At 35.0% G+C, this 17,236-nt stretch overlaps 1 protein-coding gene across 2 annotated transcripts; it reads left to right on the forward strand.

Annotated features, from left to right (window-relative positions):
- The first annotated feature begins 2,064 nt into the window (after window positions 1-2,064).
- Window positions 2,065-16,772, forward strand: LOC106076928 (CUB and peptidase domain-containing protein 2-like). Of its 2 annotated transcripts, none has more exons than XM_056034418.1 (6): window positions 2,065-2,219; window positions 2,748-2,896; window positions 3,873-4,082; window positions 11,750-11,963; window positions 16,371-16,475; window positions 16,670-16,772. In XM_056034418.1, the coding sequence occupies exons 1-6, from the start codon at window positions 2,153-2,155 to the stop codon at window positions 16,711-16,713; spliced, it is 789 nt and encodes a 262-aa protein (XP_055890393.1). In that variant the 5' UTR covers window positions 2,065-2,152; the 3' UTR covers window positions 16,714-16,772. The 2 variants fall into 2 exon arrangements, with proteins under 2 accessions (XP_055890393.1, XP_055890392.1); XM_056034417.1 differs by having other exon boundaries at window positions 16,646-16,760.
- The last annotated feature ends 464 nt before the right edge of the window (window positions 16,773-17,236 follow it).

Genomic DNA, 17,236 nt, shown 5'->3' on the forward strand with positions numbered 1-17,236 from the left:
CATTATAATATTTTTTTTTTATGAAACAACAGTCTGCATAAGTGATTTAAGAAAAAATATGGCGCTTTCAGAAAAAAAAAAAGTGGCTGTTGCATCGTAGCCAATGAGTTAAAGTCAACAACAGCAAATCGTCAACTCGAGTATTATGTAAGGGTGCTCCACAAGGTTGTGTACTTTCTCCTGTACTATACACTCTTTACACTAATGACATAAGATGCATCTATGATAGGAGTTTACAAACTGGTGCACTGACAACTTTCTAGAACTGAATTTTACAAAAACTTAAGAACTTTTAATAGATTTAAAAAAAATTAGCAAATGATACACGAACTGCAGATAAAAACTACATCTATACATCAAGTGAAGTGATATAAATATCTAGGCATTATAATTGATAACAAGCTTTCGTGAAAAGACCACCTTGGAACTCTGAAAAAAGATATACAAACTCAATAGCTTTAAACTAAATAAGAAGATCCTTGATAATTTTACGACGCGACTATGCAAAATCTGAAAACATGTGGAATAACTTGTTTGCATTTGAAAACATTATAAAAAGGCATCACTGCCATATTTAAATTAACTTTTTGAAATAAAATGTCTAAGAAAAATCATAAAATAATTTTGGAAGACAACAGTCACTCACTCCATCATAACTACGTCATGTCTTCGTGAAAATGGGCGACTTCTGTCAATCAAGACAAGAACAGAGTCTGTGTGTAGTCTCAAAATGAACTCCTTTTCTTGTGTCTGTTGTATTTATGTGTATGTTTCTGTTGTGTGGTCTTCATATGAGAAAAAAATCATTGTAATCATAACAAATTTCCATAAGGATCAATAAAGCAGTCTTAGTCTTAGTCTTAGTCTTAGTCTTAGTTTTAGAAATACTTAGGCTGACATTTGTCCTTAAATTACATTTTATTTAAGTTTACATGTTTTAAAGGTTAAGTTAAAGAATTTTAAAAGCTGATTGTTTAGCTACGTATGTGATAGACATTCATTTTGGCCATTTAAAACCTAGTATTTCTTTTTGCCAATTAGTTTTATCTTCGGGATAACTAGATCTAAACCTATTTTAAATCTCTGTTAAATTACATTCTTTAATTGGAAAGACTTAGTAGAGTTCCATTGTTGGGGGCTTGCTGGCTGTTTTAAATAAGCGCTTGGCTTCCTATTAAATGTGTAACAGACCAGTTGTGAACATGGGGTAAGTGGGGTAAAGAAGCAACATCTGAGTAGATTTTATAATAATTGCTTTTCAATAGCATTAAAAAAAAAGGCGGGCGGCTTAAATTCAATCTTTTGAACAGACAGACTGACAGAGGTGATATAAGCTTTGTTAAAAAAAAAACCCCTAATTTCGAAACTAATACTGTAATGACTCTATATTAAGACGCGAAGAAGTTGAAACTAATCCCTATTTCCTTCAGTTTCGTGACGGTACATTAAAAACTTTAAACGGAAATAGCTAGAGAAAGATTTATGGAATACAGCTTCTAATAAAAAAGCAGAATAAAAAATATTAACTCTTTCTCTCCTAACTGACGATACCAACACGTTGATTCCACCAGAATGTGGTAAATAATTACGGAGAGAAAGAGTTAATAACAAGAAAAACAGAAACAAGCTTATAGTAGATGTAATTGTATCAGTTAGTTTGGATCAGTCATGGTATTAAATTTGAAATGAAATATAGTCAGTTACTCTTGGAATTAGACATAGAGTAGACGTGTACTCTGGTGATTATTTGTTTTTACGTAAAATAAACTAAAGTACAAAATTTCAGTGTATTTTGAGATTGGGCGTGGGAGAAATAACGTGTAAAAATTTTTAACCAGACAGACAGATAGACAGTGTAGAAACGTGACCGACTTTCAAACTGCAACTAGATCTTCAAAAGAATACACATATATCTCTTAGTAGCCTGATGTTGACTTAGAACTCTATTACCACAATCTAATTAAATTTAATAGATTGTCATGAAGCTAGTCTTATCGACTTAAAAGCTTACAGCAAATGAAACAACAGACAAGATGTTTTTTTCATTCAGTCTATGAGCTCGAAATAAAAGTCCGTGATTGAGTTTTCATCAGATCGAAGCTTGCCAGGGAATATTTACTACTAAATAGAAAACAACGTCACAGCTCTTTGAATGAATTTGTTAATAGCAACTAGTTTGGTTCTCTTGCTTGCTGACATCAATGTGACCAGCAGCCGTGGTAAGTACATTTCTATATATATTGTTATAACTCTTCCATGCGCACTGCCGTTTAAGATAGTGCATAAGGTTAAATGAAGCTATGGAAGTGGCCTGAGTAAGCAGTATTCGGGTGAAGGTTGCAAGGTTTAAACACACATTATTACCATATGAAGCCAGTTTCCTTAATAAATAGTCGTAAAAATGGTGTATTCTATGAAACAACTGCTGGCATAGTTGATTTTAAATATTAAATTTTTCGCTTTCAGAAAAGAAAAAAATAGCTGTTGCATAAGAACTATGAAAGGCCTAAAATATCATGATACCCATGATAATATATTTTCTAGTTTACGAGATCTTAACGGGACGGACGGACAGACAGACCACACAAAACTAATAGCGTCTTCCAAGGGCCTCTAAAAATGGCAAAGTGTTTACTATTATAACTTCGTACGAAGATTTTAAATTTGTCAATAGCTCAAATTAGAAAAGAAAGCAAATAAATGTTTTCTCTTTAACATTTAGACAAAAAAATATATTATTCTTTCAGCACGACATTCAATCGGTAGATTCATCAAGAGAATTATTAATGGCACCAATGCCGAACTTTACGACAATCCTTACCAGGTTGGGTTATTTGTTCGAGGGAAAAAGGAATGGAACCTGCTATGTGGAGGAACCCTGATTAAACCTGATAAAGTAATTTTTTTTGTTCTATCTTTGTTCTTGCTTTTAAGTGATGTACGTGTCAAGGTCATTATTTAAAAAATAAACTTGTTTGTTTGTTTCTGATATATTTCGAGAAGATAGAGTAATTGAAATCCATAGTTTGAGATTTGTATACAGGTTAATTTAAAAAAGGGACGGGTAAATGTTTTTGAGAAGAGAGGCTAATTCTCAAAACAAATATTTAAGCGGGCCAAAATCTCAAAACAAATATGTAATGGGGCCAAAATTTCAAACAAATATTTAAGCGGGCCAAAATCTAACACAAAAATATTTAAGATGGCCAGATCTCAAAACAATGTCTTAAGGGGCCAAAACCTCAACACAAATATTTAAGTGGGCCGAATATCAAAACAAAGATTTATAGGGGCCAAAATTTGAAAACAATTATTTAAGCTGAAAAAAAAAAAATAAAGGGATCAAAATCTCAAAGGAAATACTTAAGCGGGAGAAAAATATTCAAAACAAATATATAAGGGGGCGAAAATATCTAAACAAATATTTCAGCAGGTCTAAAAATCAAAACATCTAATCGGGCGGCGTAAATGTATTTTTTAATGGAAAAAAAAAGACATGGCTTATTACATTTTATTGATTAATAATTTAACGAATTCGATTCACGAAAATGCGATTGCTTGAATAACAGTTGGTTATTATTTTGTTCAAATTTGGAAGTAAGTATTGTTAAATGTGGACTATGATAAACAAGTACAAGTACTGAACAAGACCACTCAGTACCGTTATGGATGACAGCAGAGCAATGGACACTAGTTGAGATGTGGCTTCTGGCGTTGCCAGTGACAGATCCCTATGGAGATAGCGTGTCGCCCAATGCGCTGAACGGTGCGGGGAAAGGGGGGGGGGGAGGGGAAGAGATCTACGTCAAAGGAAGTAAACAACGCTAATTCATGACTAGAAAAAAAAACTTGTTTCACCTTCTGGTTCATAGGTCCTTACCGCTGCCCACTGCATGGAGGATGAAACTGCTATGAATACCAAAGTAGCTGTTGGTTTGTTAGACAGCGTGGGAGCACCCACTCAGTACGAGCAATTCATCTACGTCAAGAACATCAAAATACATGAAGGCTATGAGAACGTGGCTAGCGACCTGGCCATTCTGACACTGGCCACTCCAGCGATACTTAACAACAACGTGAAGGTAAGTCTCTAATTCAGCGTTTCTCAAACAGTAATGCGCACTCTCTCCCTATATGCTGCATATCAAGGTGGATGAGAAGTTATTCTCTTTTTCAAAGGACTGAAAATGTGTTGTACTTCCACTGAAATCATAGATCTTTGAGTATTAATCAAGTATCAACAAAAAGTATTAAATGACAATGATATGGCATATCAACCTTTAAGTAGGGTCTTTCATAAAGTTTGTGATAGTGCTTGCAACAAGTTCGATTTCAAAACGCACTCTTAAAACAGATATTTCGTTGCAATTTCCTTAATACGATTCTATCCGTAGGATCTTGAAAGTCACATTGAAAGAAAAAGTGTGCAGTACTGAGATTCTTGCGCGATCATGTATTCCCAGCAGCCCTCAGACAACGCCGCCTGCGCTGGCTTGGACATGTTCGCCGGATGGAGGACAAGCGCATCCCAAAAGTCATCCTCTTTGGACAACTCGCGACTGGCACAAGAAAAACTGGTCGCCCCCACCTCCGTTACATAGATGTAATAAAACGGGACCTCAAATCAGTGAACATCAATACTGACAATTGGGAAGACATAGCTCTAGACCGCACCAGATGGAGAGAGACAGTGACCAAGAAAGCTATGGACAGTGAAAGTACATGGGTCTCAGCTCAGGAAGAAAAACGTACAATCCGAAAAACGGCCAGCTCCTCTACCACCGAAGCAAAAGCCACCTTAACCTGCGCTATCTGTGGACGGGAGTGTCTCTCTAAATTAGGGCTCCACAGCCACATGAGGAAGTGTGCTCTGAGATGAACCATAAACTACTGAAAGAGGCCGATGATGATAATGATGAATATGATTCTAGATTTTAGAAGACCAATTCCACATACAGCTGTCCATTATTTGACTTTAATCTTCCTGCTATTAACTCTTTCAGTGTCCGGTTATTTTCTCGTTTGGCTGGTTAGGGGTTACCCAAATTAGAACAATTATTCCTAGATAAACTTCAACTCTAAACTCCAACTATCCATGAATAACAATAATACTTTAATATTCAATAAAGCACACAATGACAACTCTTAGGAAATATTAATACACAAACTTCCACTGACTAACACACTCTCTCGCACATTCAAGGAAGACTTTATCATTCAGTTCGCATCACGTGCAAGACTATTTACTTAAACAAAGGGATATAACTATTATACCAAAAATATCAAAGTAACAAATTCACTCTCGCCTTACCTCCCTTGACAAACTGGTGACGACCTAAAAAAAATGTAATATGTTACGACTTAGTTGATACGATTCTAGATTGTAACAATCTAAACAAAGCCAGAACTGTACGTTTTTCCCATTACAAAACACCAGTCTGATTTTACGTAAACAAAACAGGCCATCTACATTAGTAAGCCTCCATGTACTCTGCAGAGTTAACTCTTTGTAACACGGCACAGGAATCTGCTTTGTTTTCTTTGTTATTTAGACATCGTGCAAGTCAAGACCCCGCATCCACCTTCCATAAAGTCCAATTGGTCTTAAATAGGGAATCGCCGCTGATAGCACCATTATCAAGTTGATCTTAGGAAAGGCTTTTATTCAACGAACAGGCCAGGACCTGGAGCTCTTCATACTGTGATGTATGTTTAATTCTGTACTGAAGTCAACTGTAGATGATTGTTAGATTTCAATCAATTACTCAGCAAGCGTTTGGGTTTCTTGTTCGGGTGTATTCAATGTAGTTGAACGACAGCACATAATCAACAAACATCAATTTAACGATTGAAAAGATGTGGTCAACACAGATGAACAATGAATTATAAGTTTAATCCAATAAAAGGCCACAGTCAGAGTCTCTGTCAAATAAAACACGTCTTTACCCAAGAGAATCCTATTGCTAAATGATTTTTCCAGTCTCTAACCCAAAATATCCCAAGCGTCACTAGTCCCGTTCAATATACGTCTCCTATGGTGCGTCTCTAACAAACTAATAATATAAACTAGGTGCCTAACAGATTCCTCCCCCCCCACCCTTTGGAAAAAATGCTACTGTCAAGTCTTACAAGGGCATTTGCATTTCATGGGGAAGACAACAAACATAAAATCTTGACATCTTCATCTTGGCTTGACACTAATGTTCATCTCAATGTTCATATCCATATTTCCAATAATTTTCATTTCAATGTTCATAACAATGTTCACTTGGCACTCTGTATACTTTCAAAGTTCATCATAGCAATGTGGCATTTCATGGGCACTTCACAGATCTCCCAAAGATATTCTCCACTGGCAGTAATCTGACAAAATATAATATGTCAAAACAAATTATAAACTTTGTCTCCACATTTAATAAGTTTTTCCTTACCATCCTTTTATAAGCTTTTGTCCATTTGTCTTTTCCACTCACCCTTTTCCATCGACCTAACTTTTTCCAATGATAAATAAAAATGATTCACAATAAAATATAACCATACTTACTTTCTGATGTCTATTTACAATTATTATAATTTTTACTTATCTCCCTTGTCAACTAACATTCAGATTGTGCAATGTTAATTAATAATACTATATAATATCAAACAGTAATGTACTATATATATAGTATTTACAAGTATCAAATCCTCATATTAATGTCAATCTAGACAGCATATAACCAATTTAAAATTATCAATCAATATCCATATGTCAATTCAGTACAAGAGGTACCTCCACTTTAGTTTTATAACTTTACAAGTTTAAAATAATATATCATTACCATGGAATGTCACTTCAGAGAATTTCACATCATTTATTATAGTCATTAAACAACTTATACTTCAATTTAAAATTTGTCTCATATTATTTCTCAACACATAAATAAACTTTAATAACCAGTTTAACTTAAACATGGTTCCATATACAAAATATCACTTCTCAATTTATACTATTTCTTCTCATGTCATTTTGTTTATCATAAGTTCTGTACCCATTTGCTTTATAGTCATTATATTTGTTTCTACTTTGAGTCCTTCTTTCATTATTTTTACCACAATAAGAACTTGCTATCTTCTGATTGGTATGTGACCTACTCCAACATTCTCTAGCAAAATGTCCTTGCTTATGACAATTATAACAAGTCATGTCTCTTCTATTATAGGAGTTATTCATAGGTCTACTGTACTGTTTAGTATTTCTCATATTTCTGTTTAACAAATGACCATATTTGTTTTGCCATCTTTCAATGTCCCTCATGGTACAGGATTTAATTCCTCTAATGTTACCCAATAGCATATCCTGTGTCAAACTTGGTATGGCTTCAGCATTACAGTAACCAGTGAAAAATGGTGTCTTGATAAAAATTCTGCAAGCTTTAAATTTCTTAATACTGCCATCTAACAATCTAATTCATGTAATCTAAGTAACACCATAGTTCTACAAATGTTGAATGAATTGCAATTGTTGTGCATGCTGTGTTCATAATAAAGTTTACAGATTTTCCATTTACTAGACCTTTGAATAGTTTAAAATTATTTCTCTTTTCTTTAACCATATTAATTTCTTCTATAGTGTTACCATAATTTGATTGCTCAATTTCACTATCATCACTATAATCTCTATCCTGATTTTCATTAGTATAGTAAACTCTGCTTGTTTGATTCCTATCTCTATGTTTACTACTACTTCTGTTTTGATTTCTATCCTTATATGAGTTCCTTTCATTTGTTCTATAGTATGTTGTTTTTTTTGCAATGGGAAGCTATGTGACCTTTCTTATTGCAATTGAAACAAGTTATTTCCTCATAATGATTATCCCTAGATTTTGATCTTGCATTTCTATCTCTATTTCTATTTTCAAACCTATCTTCAGTTTCTCCAAAATATCTATCATTTCTTCTGACTTTTTTCTCCCCTGTGTATCCTATTAAATCTACCTTATTCTTATCTTTAGTAGAGAATGGATTAGTTGGATAAGCATTTTTATAAATTCTCATTATTTCTGTTACTTCATCTAAACATTTAGGATTTCTCTCTTTAATGAATGACTGAAGTTGGAGATCACACTTGTTGATTAAGTTATCTAACAAAATGAAATTTTTTAATCCCTCATAAGAATTTCCCAATTTCTCTAACTTTACCCACTTATTGAAAAAAATCTTTTTCCATGTTATTGGTAGTTTGGGGTTCTATTTCTAATGATGGTATATTGTCAAAGTATTTCTTTCTTAAAGTTGTAGCATTATGACCATAGGCATTCAACAACTCTCTTTTCAAGACTTGATAGCTATCATCAATATGATGGTCATGATTTTGGCATATTGTTAAAGCTTGACCATGGACAAAGTCTATCAGTATTTCAGACCATTCTTCCTCTGGCATATTAAATGTAGACATTTTTTGCTTCATATCTTTTCAGAAAGTCACCAATGTCATCCTTCTGTTCATCAAAATTTTGTATCTTCTTCTTTAGCCATGTTTGCTCTGGCTTGTGCTGCATCCAATCTCATCTTCTCCATTTTAGCCTCATGTTCTGTTTTTTTCTCTCTCTCTTTGTCTTGCCTTTCTTGGTCCTCTTTTTGCTTCTCATATTCTTCCTTTCTGATCCTATCTTGTCTTTCTATCTCTTGTCTTTTTTCTTCTTTCTGTCTCTCTATCTCTTGTCTTTTTTCTTCTTTCTGTCTCTCTATCTCTTGTCTTTTTTCTCTTTCTGTCTCTCTATCTCTTGTCTTTTTTCTTCTTTCTGTCTCTCTATCTCTTGTCTTTTTTCTCTGTCTCTCTATCTCTTGTCTTTTTTCTTCTTTCTGTCTCTCTATCTCTTGTCTTTTTTCTTCTTTCTGTCTCTCTATCTCTTGTCTTTTTTCTCTTTCTGTCTCTCTATCTCTTGTCTTTTTTCTTCTTTCTGTCTCTCTATCTCTTGTCTTTTTTCTTCTTTCTGTCTCTCTATCTCTTGTCTTTTTCCCTTCTTATTTTATCTTGACGTTCCATTTCTTCCCTCACAACTTGCTGTACATAAGCTGCCAAGTCCTTTACTTTTAACTCCATAGCCTTTCCATCCTGCATAGCTGCTTCCTTAACCTCCTTAAGGTCCACATATGAGGATGTAGCCATTGTATTATGTTTTTATCTCAATAAGGACTTAGATGTATATATTTACTTAGCCTTATAGTTTAGCTATGGCTAAAATTTAAATTCTAAACAAGTTTATCTAAGTTTCAAGTGTCAACTTATATGAATATTATTATAATTACTAGATCTAATTATTATAGTCTAGTTATGACTACTATTGACAAATTCAAATCCGATTAATTAACTAATTTAATGATAGTTATATTAGTATAATATTAGATCTAGAATCCAACAGATTCTAATATCTATACTATACTAAATTAGTAACTAAATGATACTAAATCTAGTAAATCAAAACGATCATAGAAAAAAAGTAACTAATGAATAAATGATAGTCTAGATCTAGATCCAGAGTCAGAGTAGTATAAGTTTAGTTTATGTCAATAATGACCAGTACGACTGTCTAGAGTCTAGATCTAGATTAAATCTAGTCCAGAAATTATGGTTCTATTTAACCATACAAGTATGTCCATACAATATGTATCTTTAATTAGATATATATCTAGAATATACTACCTTCCTCAACTTTCAAATTAATACAAAACTAAAGTCCAGATGTGCAAGAATTTGTAAATCTAAAAATAGCCAGACGACAATGTTTGACTACTATGCCAGTTTTGGCACTATTCTCATGGCAAAATCATATTTGATTTTAACCGCTCAAACTAAAAAAAAATATTTTAGTCTGATTCACAATAAAAGAATCTTACCTGCACTTTTTATCATTAAGTGAAAAAATAACAGATCTAATTAAATTAATACAAAATAAATATTATAATATAATATACACACATGAAATAATTAAATGAGGCTATCGCTATGGGTTGGGATATGACAATATGGCACACATTGATAACGTCACGAAGTAACCAAGCAACAACGGATATGACGTTTACACAAACAAAAACAATTACAATCCTAAATATACATTATAGTTTTTTGTCTAGATTACGTCTTTTTCACTTGGGTTTAATGCGCACCACCTGATTGTACTCAGGCTAACGTACCAAATTTAGACAAAACCTATTTTTAAGGCAATCTAAACATATACTAATAAGAAAAATGGCACTTAGCTTTGATAAGAAAGAGAATTCCAATGTTCAGATTCCGAATATCATAGATTATTGATCTACAGCAAATTCTACTGTCTCTCTTCCGACTCTGTTCTCCGGTACTGCCACAGTGCCACTGGATACGACCTGTGTCGAGTATCTCACGTAATGCCCCAGATGTCTTGATATGCCACAGCAAAATACTTCAGTTTCTTAAAACGACTGTTGACGACCGTATGTGTAGTTGCGACGACTTGATTTGCAGACTATAAACGACTGCTGACGAATTAGTTAACAGTTCTCCTGGCTACGAATGATTTGTGTAGACAAATACTGACGAGTAACGGTCTCTTGACGACTTGATCTGAGCGAGCGAATAACGACTTTCTTGACGATGACTTGATCTGGGCTGACGAATAACGATTCTCTAAAATAGTTCACTGCTTCTGCTACTAATCTGGTAGTACGACGACGGTTGCTGCTGCATGCTGCTTCAGTAGACCAAAATGTCCGTAATGTCCAATGTAGACTAGGTGAGACCAAGGTCATCGTCGACGACGACGGGTACAAAATAAGTAGGTGGATGTAGCTATTTCCACAAACTCAGCATCAAACAGTCTAGATATGGTCTAGATCGACTAACAATAAATAGACTAATGTTCAGCAACAACGAATCAGACTTCACTAACCTTCCAAAGGTCAAATGCAGTGACCGTTATATTAGTGGCAACCGGTTCAATGAGCAAACTGCTCCACAAGGATTTCTCAAAGGGTAAGACTGAGCGATTCAGTTAGCTAACAAACTTGTAGTACTCACAATGCTTCTGACATCGGGCAAACTGTACTTCTCAAAACTGATGAGGTAATTTGATAGGAATATGTGGCTCTAACGACTGCCTTCACGAAAAAGAAAAATATGTCCAATAGGTTTACCGACAATCTCCAACCCTTATGAATGAACAGTTCCTCTGGCTTCAGGTCGATTCAGCATACGAAGATCTCAAATTTTATAAACCCCTGTTCGTGACATTTTACTATTTCGACGTTCGCATTGCAGTGTCAAAAAAATCTCGGATTAAAGTTTACCTCGATTCTAGCAAAGAAGGCTTCTACCGTACAGTGCTTTGGGGAAATCTTCAATAACATTTTGATTTGTAATTAGAAAACGTTACTTTTGGTATAGAATTTTAGCTGAATGCTAGCTCTTTTTATATACTACAAATTAAAGTTTATACAACAAAAATTTAATTTTAGTTATTAATGGAATCAAATTAATCGTTAATTAGGAGAAAAAGAGTTACAGATTGTTTCCCATTGTTGAATATATGTAACAAATCCTAAAGACAGTTTGAGCATTTTTTCCTCAGACACCATGGACATAACCTTCCGTACCTATATATTTGTTGAACTATAATTACCCGAAATAAACGATGCTATATTAAAATACTGTAAACAAAATGTCCTGTTAGCATTTGGCTTCTTTAAGCATCGTGTGGTACAATTATATTTTCACGTGTTTTCCTCTTAGGTGGCACAATTAGCGGATGATAGCTCAAACTTTGTTGATACACCCTGCATCATAAGTGGATGGGGTAGAAACAACTATTCAGACAATGCATTTCCAAATAGGCTCCAGAAAACATCGGTAATGTTACTCTCACAAGAAGAATGCATATATTATTGGAGTGATCAAAGCGAGGGGATAGACAACAAAGAGTTTGTGTGCGTCGCAAGTGAACAAGGTAATTATGAAAAAAAAAACAGGGGGAGAGAACTAGCAAAGTTTAAAATATAAATATTTGTTTCTTCTTCTTCTTCAAGCCAGCTTTATTGCTGCTGAGCTGTGAGCTCTTTTGCAGACTGTGCCAAGGAAAAAAAGTGTGCTGTTTTCTTCAGTTCAGCACTGCCGTACAGGGTGTTGGTTATGTTGGGCTGTAGTGGAAGTAGGGTCTGCCTAAGGTGGATTAGGGAGGGGCATTCAAAGAGGATATGGTTTACGGTTTCAAAGGGGTGGGCGCAGTGTCTGCAAAGGGGGAGTTGTGTGGAGTTTATTTTGTTCAGGTGGTAATTTAATAGTGGTGTGTGTTCTTAGTTGGAAGATTGTAGATTGTTCTTTGCGGGGGAGGAAGTTAATACTGTCCAGTTTGTTAGGCGTAGTCATTTCTTTGTACATGGCTCTGCATGTGTTTCCTGATGCCCATTAGTTGAGCCACTCCTCTTTGTGATTGTTGACTAACATTGACCTTAGGGTGAGGTAGTTAACAATTCTATCTGGTTGTTCCATAGATGAACCTGCCTTTGATAGCTTATCTGCCTTTTCATTTCCCATGATGCCAATATTGATGCCAATATTTATATTAAGCGTAGTTGTATTAATTAGTTGTCTAGTGCTATGAGAGTATTGAATGGGTTGCCTGAGGCAGCCAGGAAAGCCAATGCACTGATAGTATTTAAGTCATTGGTTAACTTGCATCACTAGATGCGTAACGCGTAGGACTCAATCATCTTCTCTTTTTTTTTTTTTTTGAAGTAACGTATGTATTTTATAAGATAAGACAAGATCATCAGTCAGTTCTAATAGATCTGGACTAAGAATAATAAATTATTAGATTAGAAAAAAAAATGTAACTAGTATTTTTTTTTTGTTTTGCGCAATTACAGGCATTTAGTTTTTTTCAAATCGCTATGATCCTATCACAAGTATGGACCAGTTGGAAAGGGATTGTGGGGGAGCATTGTTGTTTTAGCGTCCCAGAAAGGGGAAAAGACGCTTTCAGTTTTGTTTGAAATGTCTGTCCGTCCGTCCGTCCCGTTTAGATCTCGTAAACTACAAAAGATAGTGAAAATCCGAAATCATAATATTTTAGTCCATTCATAGTTCTGATGCAACGGCAACTTTTTTTCTTTTCTGAAAGCGAAATATCTAATTTTTTAAATCACTTATGCAAGCAGTTTTTTTCATAAAAATGCACCACTTTTACAACTGTTCACTATTAATAGTAACAAACACGGGAAGCTTTTCAGTAGGGGAGATACATATTTACCATATGTTTCTTTTTTTATTTAACATTGAGATTCAAAGAATTAAAATTATAGTCAGCGCAGAGTTCAACGTGTAAAACAATTTACATTGTGCTGTGTCCTCGTTGTATGTGATACATACATATATTAAACATAAATGAATATCAGCACCAGGGACCAAGTTCTTAAGAGAGAACGTATTGAATAAATATGCTACGAAAATAAGGGACTGCGCCAACCAAGGCTCGAACCAGTGACTCTGGAAACGACACCACCGCCTAGCGATAACGCACTAAGCGAACTTAACCTCTAGACCATCGGAATGTCAAAAAAAAAACATTCTAATGGTGCTGTTATTCATTTATGTTTAATATATGTAAGTATCATCATTTGTTTCAGCACCTAGCTTCAAACTCTATGTGTACGTTCACAGCTTAATTGCTCCTACCCACTGAAGCTTCTATATGTAATGTGTTTATGTTGTCAGCTTGCCATTATGAGAGATACACAATTAGATAGAGCCATTGTTTGTCTAATACAGTGATGCACAAAGTACGGCCCGCGGGCCAGAACCGGCCCGCGATGTGGTTCCATCCGGCCCGACGAAACGTCGGCACAAAAAGTAGATATTCTCCCCCCCCCCCTTTTTAAATTAGTTGTATATGTATGTTTACCTCCGTTAGGGCCCTCACGTTTTCTGTGATGGATTGATACACGACCTTTAACGAGTGTGCGATTATGAGTTTATGAAATGGAATTCTGAATGTAGAATCTACCAGTTAAAGTGAATGGATCTTTTTTTTTTGTGGAACATGACAACATATTTGTTTTGTAAAGAAATCTCGTCGGGGTCGCCAGTTGTGAAGAAACAAGTCCTTTTTAAGTATAAACTGCCTTTTATTGTGAAGCATTCAAACATACCATATTTACAAGGCTAATATTATCGACAGATCACCAACTCCACTAGATGACTTCCTTCTGCATATTTTTAACACTCTCGTCACTTCCCGCAAGTCCCCTAACTCTCCGATACCCAACACTTGACCGTGTGTCACGGTTGACCACACATAGTAACCGTGTCACAACAGCCTGGCTGTTTCAAACAAAAAAAATAACATGTACAGCGGCATTATAAAACAAATATGAAGGCCTTCTTGGTTTGAGCCGCGTATAAAAGATTGGTTAAACTACGACTAGAGATTGCAGGGTCGATGGGAATATTTACCGAAAAGAGACAAGAAAATAAGTTGGTGGTAAAGGTAGCTACAATGTTGCTCACATTTGAAGTAGAGAAATGAAACCATTTTAAGACGCGTAAAAAATGATAGACTTTAACTATCCCATTAATTAATGTAAGTACTAGATCCAATAGTTTCAAATAGTTTCAGGTAAATTTTGATTTCATTTTTTCGTACCTTTTTGTTGATGTGGCCCGCGACACGCGTTTCGAAAGTTAAAATGGCCCGCAGGTCAAATGGACCTAATTCACCAATCGTAAACAAACAACATTTAGCCACGTGGTGCTCTATCTCTTCTATATAATTTACGATCTCATGTTTAATTTATGATGGTTGTCACGTGACAGTTTTTTTCGTTGTTTTATCAATAAGATCACGTGACTAAATGTTGTTTGTTTACGATTGGTGAATGAGGTCCATTAGGTTGAGCATCACTGGACTCTAATACATGCCTAACGGCTGTCTGTGTCAGCTCAATTGAAGTTATTAGTGAACAGATGCTGCGAGGTGGGGGAGAGGCTAGCTAGGGCATGTGACCTTTGACCACTGGGGGTGGTAGTTTGCATACGGGCGAAATGACTCTGGACGAGAAGAATGATTTTATGGACGTTCCGATGGTCTAGAGGTTAAGTTCGCTTAGTGCGTTATCGCTAGGCTAGCAATTCTTCTTTTTCTTTTTTTTAGGATACCTCAGCTTTTTAGCTTTTGACTTCAGTTGTCGAGCTGTTTACATCCTAGGAATCCTTGGGCTTTTGCCTCTTTTCTTTGCCTCTTTTTTGGGCATTGTCTCTTTTTTGGGCTATGGCCTCTTTATTGGGCTTTTGTTTTAACAAAAAGATGCATATTTTATTAGTAAGCGTACAAATTAAGTAGTTCCATTTTGCAAAACATAGCAATGCATATAGTTACATTTAGGTTGTCCTAATATTTTAACGTTTTAAATTGCTTTGTATATGGCGTTATTTTTTTCCAATAGCATATAATGAATATTTTTGAATGCGCTACTTTCTCTCTTGGTAAGTCTGTCCCCGGTGATGCTATTAATTTATGTTTAATATATGTATGTATCACATTTGTTTCAGCACCTAGCTTCAACTCTATGTTTATATCCTCGTTGTATGTATCGAAAAATTATAGGCACCTCTTAATCTTTGTATGCCATATGATGGTGGGAACAGTACAAAGCTACTCGGCAAACATAAAACTTGTGACATATACTTAAGAAGCCAAATAATACTATCACGCCTTCAACTTGCACAGGCCTATCTTCTATGGAAGGAAGTTGGATTATGGTTCTTAGTAGCTTGTAGAGGTATGCAAAGAAAGAGTTAAATTTCCCTTGCAGACCGTGCGATCTAGAGGGCAGATGATGTTCCTTTGGCCAACGGTCAACGAGCAGGGTGTTATCATGTCATGTGGCCAGCACTACGACCAACCGCCTTTACTTTCCCCATCTAAAGCAGGAAATATCGGAATTGGGGTGGACTCAGGGGCGCCCTGAAAATCTCGAAATTTAAATTCTCAGTCTACACCGAGATTCCAATCCTTAGGTTCAGAAGCCAACCCCTTAACCGCTCAGACACCACCATTTGCAGACGTGTATATTTAATTTCGTGCTCAAATTTCTTACAATTTTCATTTTTAACTACATTGCTTACAAAATAGATGATTCATTGTCATGAAAAAGCCCTCTTTAGAGAGAGGGGCTACATTAGAGTTTTATAAGAAAACACAATTTCTCTTTTAATTTTTTTTTTTCAAAATGCGTTTTCAATGAGAAAAAATAATAACGATTCCCCCCAAAAATCAAATATCTTATATTATTTTAAATCAAATTTGAACATAGGCCTAACATAAGTATTTTACGGCCATTTTCTTTTCACACCTAAGGTGACAGCACTAGCTGTAATGGCGATAGTGGCGGCCCTTTGTTGTGTGGCCCAAAGCTGGATAAGCTGGTTGGAGTCCTTTCCTTCGGGACAACAAATTGTCCTAGTAAGTTTGTGTTATAAGTTTCTAGTTTCTGTGTAAGAAAGTTTTTCTAAAGCTACGCTATGACTTGAATCATTAAGCTTCTGTAATTGTGTGATGGTAATGTGTGTTCATCCTGATTTTCTGGAGGTGTGTTATTGTCCTTTTTTTAAACTTTATTTTCAATGCTATAGGGGATTATCCTGTCGTGTACACAGATGTGACACAGTACTACAGAAGTTGGATCGAGAAGAATTCTTAAATTATCGTCGTCGATTCGAAGAATGAAATATTATTACATAACAATAAAACAATAATAAACGTCAGTGGAGTTTGAAAGGAATTATTTCTTGCTATTTTTCTATTCAATATTATATATTACTTTTTAGTCAACCTTTTTCAGCACCCCCCGGAAGGGGAAAAGTCGCTATTATTTTTGTGTGGCTTTTCTGTCTGTCCGTCTGTCCGTCCCTCCCCTTTAGATATCAGAAACTTGAAAAATAAAAATCGGACATCATGGTACTTTAGATCATTTAAAGTTCTGATGCAAAGGCTACTTTTTTATTTTTCTTAAAGTTAACCATCTAATTTTAAAATTACATATGAAAGCAGATAAAAAAAAAATACACCACTTTTAAATGAAATGTTTTTAAAAAAGAATTTAGATACCTTTTAAATATAAGTTTAAAATAGTTATAAAAAAAAAAGAACAACTTTTATTTGCGCATTTTTATAAACTTGTCAGTCTAAATAAAACTAAAAAGAGTCCAGATAAAGATATGTTT

Source organism: Biomphalaria glabrata, chromosome 7 (genome assembly GCF_947242115.1).
Source record: "Biomphalaria glabrata chromosome 7, xgBioGlab47.1, whole genome shotgun sequence".
NCBI lineage: Eukaryota > Metazoa > Mollusca > Gastropoda > Planorbidae > Biomphalaria > Biomphalaria glabrata.

Excerpts from the sequence above, each read along its gene's own strand:
- LOC106076928 (XM_056034417.1), top strand. The coding sequence starts at position 2,153 with ATGAATTTGTTAATAGCAACTAGTTTGGTTCTCTTGCTTGCTGACATC. Across the intron at positions 4,083-11,749 it reads TACTTAACAACAACGTGAAG|GTGGCACAATTAGCGGATGA; the intron begins GTAAGTCTCTAA and ends TTTTCCTCTTAG. Across the intron at positions 11,964-16,370 it reads GTGCGTCGCAAGTGAACAAG|GTGACAGCACTAGCTGTAAT; the intron begins GTAATTATGAAA and ends TTCACACCTAAG.